We start from the raw sequence: 18756 nt of genomic DNA, 5'->3' as shown, positions 1-18756 counted from the left end.
ACTTCAAAAATTATGATTTTTTTAAAAAAAAGTATCTTCGAATTTTTCGAAATTTTTCTTCAAATATTTTTTATTTTTTATTGAATCTATATTTTTAAAATCGCCGAATAAAAATTAAAGCTTAGATATTTGTGCATACTTTTTTGAAAAAAAATTGAAAATTGACCAACAATATTTTGAGTTATAGCAATTTAAAGCAACCCCATTTTTTTGAAAAAAACTAATTAAATTTAAATAAAAAAATAATTTTTTTCATATTTATGTTATGATTTTGCTTATTAAATAAATGATGAATCAGTTCAAAAAATTTCAAGACTCTAAAGTACATAATAAAAAAAATTTCAAAATGTGTCCCGGACCCCCTTAATAAAAACGAGCTGATGTGTGCATCACATGACTTCCTTTTTCTCCGATTCAATGTAATTTCCCCATTATTGGCATTTTTAATGTGATTCAATAGTTTACTCTCTAAATATCACGAACAGTGGTCGAATTAAAACCAGACTTTTAAAAAAATCGCCAAATTTGTCGTCAGATTGGCGACAAAACTTGGCGATCAAAATACTGGCGATATATGCCAAATGTTCGCCAAATTATAACACCACTTGAGTTTATATCGAAATTAACAATGATTCCACCCCCAAAAAGGGGCAAAAGACCCCTTTAGAAACACTCGTATGCAACCAAAAGTAAAGGTGCACAACTAGACGCCACTAGAAGTCTACGTACCAAATTTCAACTTTCTAGCACATACCGTTCTTGAGTTATGCGACATACATCCGCACATCCGCACATACGCACATAGATACATACATACATGCAGACGTCACTAGAAAACTCGTTGTAACTAACACGGGAATCATCAAAATGGATATTTCCGTGTCTATACGTTCTTAGGCACTTATAAACGTGAGGTCGAGTCGAAAAAAAAAACTCAATATTCATGCGGGACTGAGCAAAATGGATATTAAGGTCGATTTTTGAGTGAATTTTTTTTCGGAAATACAATACTTTCTTTTTTTGTAAAAAGAAGTAAAAAAGAACGTACCTTCACAATAAATAATTTTTACTTTATGTGTCTTAAAATTTATAAGAGATATATTCCAAATCAGTTACAAATTAAGATTACATGTGTGTGTGCGCGCGCTCGTTATTTTTAGACCGTTTATATTTTTCCGTTATATTTAGACGATTCGTTAAATATTCACTCTAAGAGTACAATGATTAATACTTTTTTTAAAAAAATGTATATTTACAAAATACCGAATATTATATATTTTAATTCAGTGACCGGATTATAAAATGTCTTTAGCTCTAGCTAATGCCTTTCACTTTGTGTTAAGTATAATGTGTATTTAATTAAGTTCTATTAAAACGCCGTTCTTATTTTATTATTTGAATATTCGAGGGAAATAAAAAACCTTTCCTACGAGGAAAAAAATCTTTCAGAAAAACAGCGGAAATGTGCATTTGATTTTGTTCCTTATTGTAGCTTTGCATAAAAATATAAAATATTACATTTACGTACGTGTATGTATTTAAGTATTGCGCTTACAAATAAAGCTCTGCTTTTTGCAGCCATTTTTACTCTGTATTTCATTAAAACTTTCGAAAAATCTTTACTAATAATAAAACTGAAAGTCTGTGTCTCTGCATATCCGGATGTCTAGATGTCTGGATCTCTGTAAAGTGCATAGCGCCTAGACCGTTCGGTCAATTTTCATAAAATAAGGCAGAAATTAGTTCGTATAATAGGGATTAGCAACTCGAAACGATTTTTCAAAAATTCGATTATGTTCTTTTCTATGATTTTATTTCTACCACCATTGGTGGATTTAATTCCTCTGCAGCGAACGAGATACCATAACATGGACGAGTAAATTACCTTAACATGGACGAAAAAAAATACTATAACATGGGCGAGCAAATTAAAATAGAATGTTATCGAGAAATTCATCATCCATTATCAGACGACCACATGACCTTTTAATTTTCTACTACGGGCAAAGCTGTGCCAGTACCGCTAGTTAGTCAATAAAACTCAACTTCGAAATTTAGCACATATGCTCAAAAATATAATTAACTACAAATGTAATACCTCTACGTAAAATGTACTTTGCATTGCACGTATAAACTTATGAAATCTCATACAAAAATCTAATAACTGTTTCAAAAAATACATACTGCATAGTTGAAATTCAGCTTGAAAAATGCTTCGCGAATTCAAATGAACTAAATTAAATATTTATGGGAAAACTGATTTCGTTACATCTCAAGAGAAACTCAATTAATGACACATTGATATTAATATAAAAGCTACCCTTCGAAACGAAATTCCCTAACTAATTATAAATGTACCAAACTTTCTCTGTTTTTCCTACCCTTTTCGTCTTATTCCTTTTTAAATTCCGCATTCTCCGAAAAGAAACTCGAGGTTAAAAATCCTTTGCTTCCTTTGCTTTTGACATATTTTCCGACCACAAAGGAAACCATTTCAATGTTCCTAATTACGTTCGTGTCTGCCTCACCATGTTACCTTTGTACAGTTATTAAAAGGTTACCGTTGGATTGTAAATAAAATATTTCCACATGTTTATTTGTTTTTTTTTTTATTTTTCTACTTTTTTTAAATCCTGTTGTGTCAAGTAAAGGAAATGAAGGAGAATGTAATACTTTATATTCATCGTATTCATAATTCTATTTCGAATTACAGATAGATTTTCTTCAAAGACTATTTATTGCAGGAAATGTAGCGGCTTGGGATGTGAGAAAGAAAGAGATATGAGAGGAAGACACAATAAACTATTTATTTTTCTGAAAATAATTTAACTGGTTTTGGGAAATAAAAATCTTCAAATCACCATGATTACATTTCATAACTAACTGTAATTAACGATCACTTGCAGAAAAGATATATTGTGTTTGTCAGAAGTTCCGTCTAGAACTAAACGAGCCTACTTTCCCGTATACCCATACTACTTTCTAGTACCTGACATGATTGATATGCTCAAAAATATAATTTACTACAAATGTAATACCTCTACGTAAAATGTAATTCGCATTGCACGTATAAACTTAAGAAATCTCGTACAAAAATCTAATAACTGTTTCAAAAAATACATACTGCATAGTTGAAATTAAGCTTGAAAAATACTTCGCGAATTCAAATGAACTAAATTAAATATTTATGGGAAAACTGATTTCGTTACATCTCAAAAGAAACTCAATTAATGACACATTGATATTAATATAAAAGCTACTCTTCGAAACGAAATTCCCTAACTAATTATAAATGTACCAAACTTTCTCTGTTTTTCCTACCCTTTTCGTCTTATTCCTTTTTAAATTCCGCATTCTCCGAAAGGAAACTCGAGGTTAAAAATCCTTTGCTTCCTTTGCTTTTGACATATTTTCCGACCACAAAGGAAACCATTTCAATGTTCCTAATTACGTTCGTGTCTGCCTCACCATGTTATCTTTGTACAGTTATTAAAAGGTTACCGTTGGATTGTAAATAAAGTATTTCCACATGTTTATTTGTTTTTTTTTTTTTTTTTTTATTTTTCTACTTTTTTTAAATCCTGTTGTGTCAAGTAAAGGAAATGAAGGAGAATGTAATACTTTATATTCATCGTATTCATAATTCTATTTCGAATTACATATAGATTTTCTTCAAAGACTATTTATTGCAGGAAATGTAGCGGCTTGGGATGTGAGAAAGAAAGAGATATGAGAGGAAGACACAATAAACTATTTATTTTTCTGAAAATAATTTAACTGGTTTTGGGAAATAAAAATCTTCAAATCACCATGATTACATTTCATAACTAACTGTACTTAACGGACACTTGCAGAAAAGAAATATTGTGTTTGTCAGAAGTTCCGTCTAGAACTAAACGAGCCTACTTTCCCGTATACCCATACTACTTTCTAGTACCTGACATGATTGATATGCTCAAAAATATAATTTACTACAAATGTAATACCTTTGCGTAAAATGTAATTCGCATTGCACGTATAAACTTAAGAAATCTCGTACAAAAATCTAATAACTGTTTCAAAAAATACATACTGCATAGTTGAAATTAAGCTTGAAAAATGCTTCGCGAATTCAAATGAACTAAATTAAATATTTATGGGAAAACTGATTTCGTTACATCTCAAGAGAAACTCAATTAATGACACATTGATATTAATATAAAAGCTACCCTTCGAAACGAAATTCCCTAACTAATTATAAATGTACCAAACTTTCTCTGTTTTTCCTACCCTTTTCGTCTTATTCCTTTTTAAATTCCGCATTCTCCGAAAGGAAACTCGAGGTTAAAAATCCTTTGCTTCCTTTGCTTTTGACATATTTTCCGACCACAAAGGAAACCATTTCAATGTTCCTAATTACGTTCGTGTCTGCCTCACCATGTTATCTTTGTACAGTTATTAAAAGGTTACCGTTGGATTGTAAATAAAGTATTTCCACATGTTTATTTGTTTTTTTTTTTTTTATTTTTCTACTTTTTTTAAATCCTGTTGTGTCAAGTAAAGGAAATGAAGGAGAATGTAATACTTTATATTCATCGTATTCATAATTCTATTTCGAATTACATATAGATTTTCTTCAAAGACTATTTATTGCAGGAAATGTAGCGGCTTGGGATGTGAGAAAGAAAGAGATATGAGAGGAAGACACAATAAACTATTTATTTTTCTGAAAATAATTTAACTGGTTTTGGGAAATAAAAATCTTCAAATCACCATGATTACATTTCATAACTAACTGTACTTAACGGACACTTGCAGAAAAGAAATATTGTGTTTGTCAGAAGTTCCGTCTAGAACTAAACGAGCCTACTTTCCCGTATACCCATACTACTTTCTAGTACCTGACATGATTGATATGCTCAAAAATATAATTTACTACAAATGTAATACCTTTGCGTAAAATGTAATTCGCATTGCACGTATAAACTTAAGAAATCTCGTACAAAAATCTAATAACTGTTTCAAAAAATACATACTGCATAGTTGAAATTAAGCTTGAAAAATGCTTCGCGAATTCAAATGAACTAAATTAAATATTTATGGGAAAACTGATTTCGTTACATCTCAAGAGAAACTCAATTAATGACACATTGATATTAATATAAAAGCTACCCTTCGAAACGAAATTCCCTAACTAATTATAAATGTACCAAACTTTCTCTGTTTTTCCTACCCTTTTCGTCTTATTCCTTTTTAAATTCCGCATTCTCCGAAAGGAAACTCGAGGTTAAAAATCCTTTGCTTCCTTTGCTTTTGACATATTTTCCGACCACAAAGGAAACCATTTCAATGTTCCTAATTACGTTCGTGTCTGCCTCACCATGTTATCTTTGTACAGTTATTAAAAGGTTACCGTTGGATTGTAAATAAAGTATTTCCACATGTTTATTTGTTTTTTTTTTTTTATTTTTCTACTTTTTTTAAATCCTGTTGTGTCAAGTAAAGGAAATGAAGGAGAATGTAATACTTTATATTCATCGTATTCATAATTCTATTTCGAATTACATATAGATTTTCTTCAAAGACTATTTATTGCAGGAAATGTAGCGGCTTGGGATGTGAGAAAGAAAGAGATATGAGAGGAAGACACAATAAACTATTTATTTTTCTGAAAATAATTTAACTGGTTTTGGGAAATAAAAATCTTCAAATCACCATGATTACATTTCATAACTAACTGTACTTAACGGACACTTGCAGAAAAGAAATATTGTGTTTGTCAGAAGTTCCGTCTAGAACTAAACGAGCCTACTTTCCCGTATACCCATACTACTTTCTAGTACCTGACATGATTGATATGCTCAAAAATATAATTTACTACAAATGTAATACCTTTGCGTAAAATGTAATTCGCATTGCACGTATAAACTTAAGAAATCTCGTACAAAAATCTAATAACTGTTTCAAAAAATACATACTGCATAGTTGAAATTAAGCTTGAAAAATGCTTCGCGAATTCAAATGAACTAAATTAAATATTTATGGGAAAACTGATTTCGTTACATCTCAAGAGAAACTCAATTAATGACACATTGATATTAATATAAAAGCTACCCTTCGAAACGAAATTCCCTAACTAATTATAAATGTACCAAACTTTCTCTGTTTTTCCTACCCTTTTCGTCTTATTCCTTTTTAAATTCCGCATTCTCCGAAAGGAAACTCGAGGTTAAAAATCCTTTGCTTCCTTTGCTTTTGACATACTTTTGCGACCACAAAGGAAACCATTTCAATGTTCCTAATTACGTTCGTGTCTGCCTCACCATGTTATCTTTGTACAGTTATTAAAAGGTTACCGTTGGATTGTAAATAAAGTATTTCCACATGTTCTTTTGTTTTTTTATTTTTTTATTTTTTTAAATCCTGTTGTGTCAAGTAAGGGAAATGAAGGGGAATGTTTTATTTTATATTCATCGTATTCATAATTCTATTTCGAATTACATATAGATTTTCTTCAAAGACTATTTATTGCAGGAAATGTAGCGGCTCGGGATTTGAGAAAGAATTATTTATTTTTCTGAAAATAATTTAACTATTAAAAAAATAATAAAACGTATTGGGAAAAAAATCTTCAAATCACCGTCATTACATGAAATACATGAAATACACCACCAGCTGAGTCAATTCCAGCCGAGGACTGCAGTTTCGTGCTTATTAGCACTCATCAGCCCGGCATAGGACCAACTGAGCTGGAGGTGGAAAACCTCTTAAGGAAGTCAAGAGTGTCAAACAAACTGGTAGCTAACATAGAATTAGCACTGACCACACAAGTGACCGAAACAATGAATACACCATCATTACATTTTATAGCTAACTGTAATTAATTGTCACTTCCAGAAAAGAAATATTTGGTTTGTCAGAAAATTAAAAAACATAGCTATATGTGTTTACAAATGACGCATATAAGGGGTATATTATGAAATATTAGGGCAATATTTAACCAATCGTGGTAATCGGTACATTATATACGAGCAATGTTAAATTGCTAAATTTTATGCACCTGATTTTCAAAACGGTTGGATGCAAGAAATTTGAGATGTTTTTTTCATTTTTTCAAAGATATAGCCAAGAGGCTACCGAAATAAAAAAAATATTATAACATTATTTATTTCATAATTTATTACATTTTTACCAATACTTACTTTTTAAATGAAAGAAAAGACCGTATTATTATATACTATATTAACTATTATTATTATATAGACTATATTAACAGTTGTCTAAAAAAAGGAAATCCTAAAGCAAACATTTCACTTTAAGGTAACCATGAACATTTAAATAAAATGTATTAAAAATCTCAGAGTAATATCTTAAGTAGTTTTCTAGAAAAATAGAACATGAGTTTTTAAAATTGACGTTTTGAGAAAATTGAGTTTAAAAGTAAAATTGTATGTACATTTTAATGCATTTTTGCTCTATTAATATTTAATAAAGCTACTTTTATTCTACATCCAAACATAAATTCGGTGTTGCTTGAAAGCTCTTGTTTTGAATATTTTAAATGCATAAAAACTGATTTTTATTTCCTTCCTTTTACAAAAAAGCAAGTATTGTATTCGCAAAAAAATTTTCTCTCAAAAATCGGCCTTAATTTCCATTTTTCCCACCCCCGAATGAATGTTGAGTTTTTTTTTCGACTTGATCATACGTGGATAAGTGCCTAATAACGTATAGGCATGCGAAATATCCATAATGACGATTCCCGAGTTAATTACAATGAATTTTCTCGTGACGTCTATATGTACGTATGTATGTGCGCATGTGTGTATGTATGTCACTCAAGAACGGTATGTCTTAGAAAGTTGAAATTTGGTACGTAGATTCCTAGCGAGGTCTAGTTGTGCACCCTTCCTTTTGGTTGCATTCGGCTGTTTCTAAGGGGGTCTTTTGCCCTTTTTTTAGGGGAAATCATTGTTAATTTCGGTGTAAACTCAAGTGGTGTTATAATTTGTCGGACACTTGGCGATATATCGCCAGTCTTTTGGTCGCCAAGTTTTGTTACCAACATGGCAACATAGTTGGCGATTTTTTTAAAATTTGGTTTCAATTTGGTCACTGTTGGTGATATTTAGAGAGTAAACAATTGAATCAAATTAAAATTGCCAATAATGGGGAAATGACATTAAATTGGAGCAAAAAGAAGTCATGTGATTCACACATCAGCTCGTTTTTGTATTATTTTTTTATTTATTTTTTTAAAACTTTGAGGTGACATTCTCACTTTTCAAACGTTCGGTTTCTTTTTTTATTATGGGGTTTTCTGGTTCTTTCCATTCATCCTGTTTTTGTACAAAAGGGTTAAACTTTCCTACCGTTTGTTTGAATTTTTCTTTTTTGGAGGTAGTGATGTATGTGCACGGTTAATCGAAATTTAGTGACTGGCACGTATCACTGTTACTGCGGACATTACGCGAACTACATTGTATTCCATAATACCTTCCCCCCTATCTTGAAAATTGAAGATACCAGAAATTCAATTCAAAGGCTTATTTTAATCACTGTTCACTTGCAATACCGTTTCGGATCACCGAACTTTCAGTACCATTTAACCCGCTATCTTGAAAATTGAAGGCACCAGAAATTTAATTGAAAGGATTATTCTAATCACTGCTCACTTACAATACCGTTTCCGATCACCGAACTGTCAGTACCATTTAACCCGCTATCTTGAAAATTGACGGCACCAGAAATTCAATAGAAAGGATTATTCTAATCACTGCTCACTTGCAATACCGATTCTGATCACCGAACTGTCAGTACCATTTAACCCGCTATCTTGAAAATTGACGGCACCAGAAATTCAATAGAAAGGATTATTCTTATCACTGCTCACTTGCAATACCGTTTCTGATCTCCGAACTTTCAGTACCATTTAAATGTTTCGTGAACAAGGTAATAAGAAAAGGTAAAAATGCTCTAGGGTTTTAAACAACTAATAATTCCCACTCAATAAACCATTTAAATATGTGCGTTGTAATTTACACGACGAATTTTCATTTGAAAAAGGAATTATATGGTTGGAGATTGTAAATACAGTGAAGAACATACCTCTAGATGGCGTCATCTTTAAGACAAAATCATCATTTCTTATCCATGCATCAACAGAAACGTATTCCTTAACAAATGTTGGGAGATGACAACGCAGGACTGCAGTATTTCCTCTGACTACAAAGTCATCGTACACTTGTGTGTTAAACTTTTGCTTGATCACTGAAAGAAATAAATGTCACATTAACACCCGCACACAAATATATCGTTATGAGGTTTTATTTCAGGTACACACACACACATGCAGTTGGCTCTCTATTTAACGAAATTCAAGGGATCACAAAAAATCGTCCTTAAGTAGAATGCGTCCTTATATAGAATGATTTTAAAACTACAGTGGAGCATCCGAGACCGTAAAATGTCGTCTTAAAATAGAGAAAGTCGTTAAATAGAGCTTCGTTAAACATAGAGCCAACTGTATTTTATTTTTCATAAAAAAAGGAAATGATCCAGTAACCCTTGCATAAAGTATCCAGTAACCCTTGCATAAATTTAATTTATGCAATTTTTATCATGGTATGAAAAATGGTATATTTGTGTTTAACCCTAGAGAAGTCGCGCGTCGGTCGATTCCCCACCTGTTGTCAGATATTTCGCTCTATTCCACCACCCCTTATTCTGATAATGGGGCCCATCTGTGCAGCTGAAGGTCAGACTCTCCCCAACACACACACTTAGTTCTGAGAATTTTCTTCGGTATTTCAAGGTTGCATAGCTTTTGGAAATGTACGTTGGTCATTTAGACCAATAGCGCGACATCCTAGTCAGGTGCCATTTTCTCCCCGGCACTTCCTTTCTTCTGCTTTCGTCTCACTGATCGCTATGGCGGGGAAAAGACCGAAGCGCGAGCACTAGCGTAACAAGAGAAAATTCGACTTCTCTAGAGTTAAAAACTATTTTTCTGCACATAAAGTCTCAAAAAAGAAACATACTGCTGAGCAAGATATGAATAAATTTAAGACGCAGAAAATATTTTTTTACACATAGGGGAATGTGGGGTAAAGTGAAATAGCGGGTCAAAGTAAAATGGTGAATTATTTTCTCTCCTTAGCGCGCAACCTATCTAAAAATATATTTTCACTATTTAGTAACACATATAGCTGTTACAGCCGAGGAAAAATTACCTATAAAAATCACATAATATGATAATGCAAGCAATTTTTTTTTAAAAAAAAAAAAAGGTACACTCATATTGTAATACATTGTTGTATGTCGAAAATATTTTTTGGCATTGTTAAATGATGAAGTTCTTGTAACTAACATTTGAAAAATTAATTGTGACATTCTAATATTCGGTGCAGTATTTATGTAGTTAATATTAAGCTTATTCGTATTTTAAATATTTTGTACAATTAGGCAAGTACATGGGAGGCAAAGTTTCTTTACTTTCATTTATTTAACGAAATAACTAAAGTGGATCACTGACCGCCCTGTCTAGCGGTCAGAGGAGTCTGACTCCGATGGGGAGGTTCTGGGCTCGAATTCTGGCAGGGGCATGGATGTATCTTCTCTGTCCTGTCCTTGTCCTTTCTTTTCCGAGTATGTGTTCTTGTGTTGTGAATGGTTGCCTACCCTATAAACGGGTCCCTAAAGCATGTATGTACTGTGGAAGTCGGACTTCACACCAAATTACGGTACAGTTGGAAAAGTGAAGCAGCGCACACCAAATTGCCTGCCTAGCTGGCACTTGACAACAACAACAGGTAAAGAGGACCATTGCTTAAATTTAAAATTCCTATTTTTATTTTTTTATATCTAATTGATAGAAAAAAGTATTTAATTCGTACAAATTTTTGAATTTCGAATTTTGACCGGATTCGAATGTTTTGAGGTGTGCTGATTTCATTTCGACCATTTTTTAAAAATATCTGTGCATGTGTGTGTGTGCCATATGTGTGTGACGAGTTTTTTGAGCCGCTCTACAGCATTAACTACAGCATAAAATCAAACGAAATTTGTTACATATATGTTCCCTTATGTGAACGTGTGCCCATTAGTTTTTGGCGCGAATTCCTCCAAGGGGGTGCAGCAATGGGACGTTTCTTGAGTTATGCGTACCTGCTATTCCCCAGGAAGTAATCGGCAGAATCAAACAAAATGTGGTCCGTATATTGCCCCTAACAGATACAGCTGCTGATACAATTTTGGTGTTAATAGCTCAAACGGGGGTTGAGTTCAGAACGTTTTATGACTGCTGTATCTCAAGAAAGATTGAACAAAATTAAACAAAAACTTATCGACAAATAGCTCTTAGAGGATATAAGAGCTGATTCCATTTTGGCGTCAATAACTGAAAAGGGGGAGGCGCAATCGAACGTTCTTTTTTTTCCATTGCGAGTGCCATATCTCAAGAAGTAATGCTACGTTCTGGTTGAAATTTGGAATAAATATGAATCTATACGGTAAATAGGCGTCGGTTTCATTTTGGCGCCAATCACTCCATGAGGGGCTGATTTATTTATTTATTTATTTATTTTTTGTGCGAATAAAAATAGTTTTATAAAAGCAACAATAAGTCAAGCATGAGGAAGGATCTGAGTTCCTAAGAAAGATATAGAAGAAAGTTTCGTGATGGCCGCAACATACTAGTTAAACTTGTTAAAATCTACAATTGAATTTATTTTTTCTTGCATTGTGGGCAAAAAACACAATTAAAAATGCTTTAAGAGAAATTCGGCCTTTTCTTAGTTTTTTTTCTAAAGTTATTTTCATAGAGGATATTTTAAAAGTATTATTCATTAGCATAATTATGCGCACACGTAGAATATACGAAAAAAATGTTCGTTAAATACTTTGAAGAAACGAAGTTACAAGAGTTAAAAGCATCAATCCCTAAAGACATTAAATCATAAAAGCCATGAAATTGTTAATGGAGTAACACTTTTATTTTTCTCTAATATTTAATCAAAACACGTAGACAAACTTACGACACTTTGCTTGATTACTTATTCTAATTGGCCCTGGGCGTACACCTAAAAGTAATGCCAGAAAAATTCATTCATTCTGAAATTTAGCAAGAACTTTTACGGGAAAACACTTGTGCAAATTGCGGACAATAGTGCGAAAGTTACCACTGGAGGTTGCATGCAAAACTGCGCGTGTTGATTATGCAGTGGACAGAACGCCATTTTATTAAAAACGTTGTTAAGTTGGGGCATGTATCATTAGAAATTAATTGTTGGCTACACCGCTAATAGGAAAATCCGCCCAAAATGCCCCCCTTTGCCCACCGGATGATCAATGGGAGAGTGTCCGGTAGCATGCAATAAGGGTGTTCTGATAAATCGTTGGAAACTTTTGTCCAAGATTGATTGTCATAAAACCGGAACTATTAATTCTGAAGTTGATTTGGCATGCAGGTGAAGAATATGAACAACTAATTATTACTTTTTAACCTTTTCCAGAAGAGTAGGACGTGTGACGATGCTTGAATGCGGAAATGTGTGTAATAAATAAAAACTGAGCATTAACTGTTATGGTGTCTTTTGTTTTTAATGATTCAATCAACATTTAATTCGTTAGTATCCAAAAAAGCGAAATGTATTATTATTGTTATTTTAAGCAAGATCAATTACATCCAACGGGAAATTACTTTTGGAATAAGTTTATTATTGCATAACTATGTGATTTAAAAAAATAAATAAATAAATAAAACTTTATTATGTTTTTTTTTTCATTATTAAGATTAGATTATTATTTGTATTAGTATTATCAGATAAACTTAGTATTACAATTAATATTTAGTACTTTTTTATATATAATCCTGCGAAACAAAATAAAGATGGTAAGCACAGATGACAATAAAATATTCCCGACACGTGCTACTTTTTGATCAAAGAAATATATTTCAAACCGTAAAATATTACATTTTTCAAAAAAAAAAAAAAAACAAATAGGTATTGATGCACTTTAAAATACAGTATACATGTAACGAATAAAGAATAAATTACCTTTGTGCTGACAATTCAAAAAATCAGTAATCCAACGTTATAAACACAAAAATTGCAAAATATTGCAGACACTTGTTTGCCTATTTATGTATTCATTTACACAGTTTATTGTGCAAATAAATAGTATTAATAACTTACTTTAAATAATATGCGTTAATTAGGTATGGACCAGTATGTTGTAACTCATGCGAATATGATTTTTTTCTTATTTTAGAAAATTGCGTACTAGTTTCATATTTTGAGTCATATATTTTCAGTTATCTAAACACATTAATATACTCCTACCCCCCACTAAATTACCCATAACGAATTAATCAAAATAGTATACTTGAAACAGTAGGGCAAAAGTATATGTGTTGCCTTACAAAAGTTAAAAAAGTTTTATTTATTTATTTATCTATTTATTTATTAAAAGTATTGCACACTACAGAAAGACTCCAGTTACAGTGGCAACAATAATATAGAAAAAGCAATTAAAACAAACTACACACTTAAAATATTAAAAAATAAAGACTTAAAATTGTAAAATGACAAGTTAAAAATATCTAAATCATGACAATGAATGTTAAAAAGTTTGTAAAGTTTAAAAAGACAAAAATTATCAACATAGTTCCGTCTGGTAAAAAAAAAAAAAAAATGAAAAAAGAATGACTCCTAAGAGTTCTACTTGGGACAGCAATTTATGACTGAAATCATGATAACGTATTAATTCTATCGCAATAATTTATTGCATAGTGGGTAATAAAGTACAATAGCAAGGTACTTTAACTGAATTTAGATTTGCAATAAATGATTGAAAGAAAAAGTCTAGGAAATGTAAATGAAAAGAACCATGTCCTGTGTTTTACATACAATGTAAATAAAAGCAAGCATTTAGTGCAAAAAACTTTGTTTCTAGCAGAAAGTAGTACACATTAGTAATTATGTGTATAATTTACATTTACATTTATACGTTTTTATTCAGCATGATAATTGTTTAGTTTTCTTTGTTCAATTAATTAACTAAAAATAATTTGAATAAATTAAGTGAAGAAAGCTCGTTGATAAGAATTGCTAGTTTATTTACCTACTACTGGTACCCGCACGGCTTTGCCCGTAATGGTAAATTAAAAAGTCATTCGGTTTGCCTATATATTTACAAATAATGGATGACGAATTTCTCGCCAATTGGCTATGTTCATTCGCTCTCCCATTCCACGTCATGATAATTTCGTAATTTACTCGTCCATCTTATGATAATTTTGCTCCGAAAAATGTTCTTAAAATTGAAATAGATGTAGAACATTACCGAATTTTCGAAAAAAAAAAAAAAAACGCTTCGAGGTGCGCACCCCCATGCTACAAACTAGCTTTGTGTCAAATTTTATGAAAATCGGCGGAACGTCTAGGCGCTATGCGCGTCTCAGAGATCCAGACATCCTACAGACATCTAGACATCCAGACAGAGAGACTTTGAGCTTTATTATTAGAAAAGAAATAACATACCCTTTCAATCAAATTAGGCTTTTATTTCCGCTTTCCAAAACCGAAAATAAACGAGGCAGTTTTAGCTGGTAATACAAAAAAAAAAAAAAAAACTCAAATTAACCTGTACAAAGAAACTTTATTGATCACTACATTTTAAAGGTTTTTACATAAAGTAATGTATTTCTTTACAACAAATATGCTTTATTTAGTTTTCCTTTTTTACAGGCTAGAAAAATCAATCTAAACTATGGTATCTACACAGAACCTATAAAAAAATAAACATGACAGGAAACTGTTTTATTAAAAGTAAAAAAAATCTTGTACGTCCAAACGTGCAATAAATAATTGATGCAAAACGGAAAAATGAAGGAAGCTCGTTAGGTTTTCAAGTATGAATTCATCAACTCGGGTTCCATAATTTACCTTGAGAACTTTTCAAGTTCCTACCATTTTTCAATATGTTTTAAAATAAATGTTCCTTTCTTAATTTAACAGAAGAAAATAAATTAATTTTAGGGGTAATGTTTTACTGTCAGAGAAAGTATCATTATTTATTTCTGTTTGAACATTTCTGAATAAAAGCCACATAAAAAACTCTGAGATGGAACAATACTATCATAAAAAATGTGTTTTTGACTTTCTTTTTACAAGCAGAAGAAAAAGAAACGTTCGAAATTATGATTGAATAAGGTTTCGGAATAAGAGGGGGGTGGGGTATGATTTCCGAGATAACATACAAATCTAAAACTATTTATGCCTGAAATTATCTACCGGAAAACTGAAACAGTTGTTCTGGTTTTGATATTCTGTGCGTAAATACGAACTAAAAAAGTAATGCATCGTCAAAAATGTTTAGTAAACAATTAAAATTATTAAATTACAAAAAAATATTTAGTTGTAACGAAGAAAAAAAAAGCTATATACATATTTTTTTTAACTTATGCTATGACAATAGTTTTCACTGATAAAAACCGCATGCATAATCCAAAACAAAAAGAAAGGTGTCGATTAATCTTCTTAATATTATTATCAAAAAACAAAACAAAAAAACAGGGCAACATTTTTGCATGCTTGATCACTGACTTGATACTGTTCTGCTGTTGCCATCAATAACAATATTATTCTAGGGGTAGTTTGAGTTTCAGAAGAGCGAAGTTATTATTTCTTGCCTTTAAAAAGACGGATGTGGAATAGCTCCAGACATTGACCGAGCCGAAGAACGCCAAAGCAATAACTACATGAGCCAACGGAATCGAATCACCGCTTCTGATAGTGCTCTAGATAAACTGTACGTTGAACAAAACAAGGTATTAAGACTCATTACTGGTGCAGCAAAAACAACCCCTATTGCTGCTATGGAATTGCAAACTGCGATTTATTGTTTGTCAGATAGACGAACCTACAGTGCTCTATTCCTAGGTGAGAGATTGCTCAGAAAAGAGGATTTTTGGAACAGCTACATCCCGCCTCAGATCAGAATCAAAACACAACATCCTTTCTTATTTGAGTTTCACCGACTTGCTAAAGACCTCCATGTCTCGAGCATTAGACAGACCAATTTTAGACAGTCTATTTTCCCGCGTACTTTAAATTACGCTACTGCTAATTTGGACTTGGTGCAGTCTCTCCCTAAACATTCTTCCTCATAGGCTGGGTTAAGGGCTTCTGCCCTGGGTACTATACATGAAAGGTATCCATTTCAAGATTGGCTTCACGTTTATACCGATGGATCTGCCTCAGCCTCCTCAGGTAGGGCTGGTGCTGGCGCTTTTTCCAAATTTTTCAGCCTGAAGGAATCTCTTAGCTGCCTGGTCAGATAATTTTGACGGTGAAGTTTTTGCAATTTATATGTCCCTCAGGGCTGTCACTGAGATCTCTTGCCAAAAAGTTGTCATTTTTGTTGACTTTCAAACTGCAATACAGTCAATCACAGACTATAACCTTTTCTTAACAGAGACTGAGTTTGAATGTAAACTCGTTATTAGTTCACTTCTTGAGAACGGTAAAGACGTTGTGCTCCAATGGATACCAAGCCACTGCGGCATCCATGGCAACGAGCTGACTTGTTGCCTAAAGAGATTTCAACATTAAATCCACCTTGCCTCCCGATCAATCTTCGAAACGCCAAACGACATCTTGGGAGCAATATCAGGCTCAAAAGAATTTCATCTCTCCGTGGCATTGCCAGCGGAAAATCTTGGGCGTGTCTTCTTGAATACCAATCAAGATTGCAACTTTCCCTTCTCCCTAGAGTTGAAGGGGTTACATCTTTTCGTCTCATTACTGGTCACGACTACTTACGAGCACATCTTTTTAAAATCGGACTGGTCAGTTCCCCGCTGTGCCCACTATGTGAAGGGACTAAGCAAATGACAGGGGAGCATCTTTTTCATTGCCCCGTTCTTCTCGACGTGCTGAAGGATGTCGTCTTCACGGAGCTTCCCCGCTCTGCTACTGCATCATTGTTGTATTGGACTGCAAGGCGTGGCATAATTTGGTGGGCATAAATTAAAAAATGTAAAGAAAAAATTAATTTGAATTCTGAAATTTTGAATTCAAATTATGTTTTTCGCAATCACGAACTGAGACAGGACCCTACTCATTAGAGTTATTGTTTCTAGAAACGGCTCCTGTCCCCCTCAAGTCTGCCTCTCCTCCCGGGCAGTTACTTGTACATAGTTGTGTGTGTGCGTAGACCTGTGTGTATGCACGTAGGTGTGTGTGAGTGTATGTGTGTGAAGTTGTGTGTGTGTATGTGTGTGAAGTCGTGTGTGTGTATGTGTGTAGAACATGGACGCCTCCGACCAGGAGAAGCGGATAGCTCAAAACCGGAGCAGCCGCGCCGCGCCGCCAGCAGAGGACGGTGGGCGGTGGTGCTGCAAAGGCTTTTGGTCCAAGTTGAAAAAGGCACGGACATCAAAAACGGTCAAATGAGAACAATAAGCAATCGTGATTGCTCAAAAAAAAAAAGTTCCGTCTGCTGTCTCTTTCTTTCGGGTTATGATGATATAGTTCGGCCCAACGAGTAGGGTCCTAATGCAAATTCGTGATCGCTAAAAACCTAATTTGAGGCAGTAGGAAGCAAAAGGACGAAAGAGCCAAAAATAAAAATTTAGAGATAATCAGTAAAAACGGCAAGAAAAGTTATGCTTAATCTTTGGACAAAATATATAGTAGCCCTGATAGGTATTGCTGTACGGCAGCGGTTCTCAACCTTTTCTGCATGCGAACCCCTTCTAAAACCCGGAAGAAGTTGGCAAACCTCTTGGGCTCTAAGTAATAAGTTACAAGCCAAAAAAAAAAAAAAAAAGCGCGCGCGCACACACACACACACACACACACACACACACAATAAGATTTGGGAGATTTTTTTGATTTGCTGCTGCTTCATAGTTCATAGCAAGAACGAAAACATTGTTGCAAAATATAGAATTACAAATATTGCCACGAGCTAAAATGATATCTAAAAAATGAATGCAAAACGAAGTCATTAAAAAATAAATAATTATTCTTTGTTGAGTATATCCACTTGTTGAGTTTAACTTTGTTGAGTATTAGGTAGATTTATAAATGTTTTTTAAATAGGTATTTGTGGAACGAATAGACTCTAAGTGTGTCTCAAATATCTGACAGTTTCAATTTTACCTTACTTTCAGCATTTAATTTGCTTCAGTATTAAACTGTTTATGATGAAAATCCTTCCTCACATAGAAACGCGGTACAAAAAGTAAAAGAAATAAATAAATAAAGTTATTTTCTGACTCAGGGTTACATTTACTTCTATCATTAAATCATAATCTCAATTAAACAATGATCTTCAAAAATACCTTTCATTGAACAGTCAGATTAACTAAATGAACTTTTTTTCTTCCAGTAAAAATAGAAAGGTCTATTTCTGACTTCTAGAAAAGGATTACGAGTTCAGCTGTTTAATAAGAATAGAGTGTGTACATTAATCGTGGAATTCTTTATTTACATTTTGCTCAAATTAAGTTAATTCCGTTGATTTTTTTTTACTGCGTATACCACACACTGCCAAACTTCACCCCCGCAAATTTTCTAAAATAACTTATTGCTTCATACTTTCTGTGATATTTTTGGGTTGGCAGCCATTCCTTCTCTTTTACGACAATAAAGCTTGAAGTAAATTGTAGTCGATGTACGTAATGTGAAATTTATATCAACGAACAACAGCGCGATCTCACTTGTAGGCATTTTCGGCACATTACAAGAGAAGTGCGATAGATCTTTA

General features: G+C 32.8%; 1 protein-coding gene across 1 annotated transcript in view; it reads right to left on the bottom strand.

Moving 5' to 3' along the window:
• LOC129222448 (cell adhesion molecule Dscam2-like) overlaps positions 1-18756 on the bottom strand; it is a 327768-nt gene that overhangs the window by 106977 nt on the left and 202035 nt on the right. The window contains exon 4 of the mRNA XM_054856962.1: positions 9088-9249. Within this exon, the coding sequence (XP_054712937.1) occupies positions 9088-9249 (162 nt within the window). The remainder of the gene's footprint in view (positions 1-9087; positions 9250-18756) is intronic.

The sequence above is a fragment of the Uloborus diversus genome, chromosome 5 (genome assembly GCF_026930045.1).
Source record: "Uloborus diversus isolate 005 chromosome 5, Udiv.v.3.1, whole genome shotgun sequence".
Taxonomy (NCBI): Eukaryota; Metazoa; Arthropoda; class Arachnida; order Araneae; family Uloboridae; genus Uloborus; species Uloborus diversus.
The sequence above is the reverse complement of the archived record's forward strand: the minus strand, read 5'-3'. Positions and strand labels throughout refer to the sequence as shown.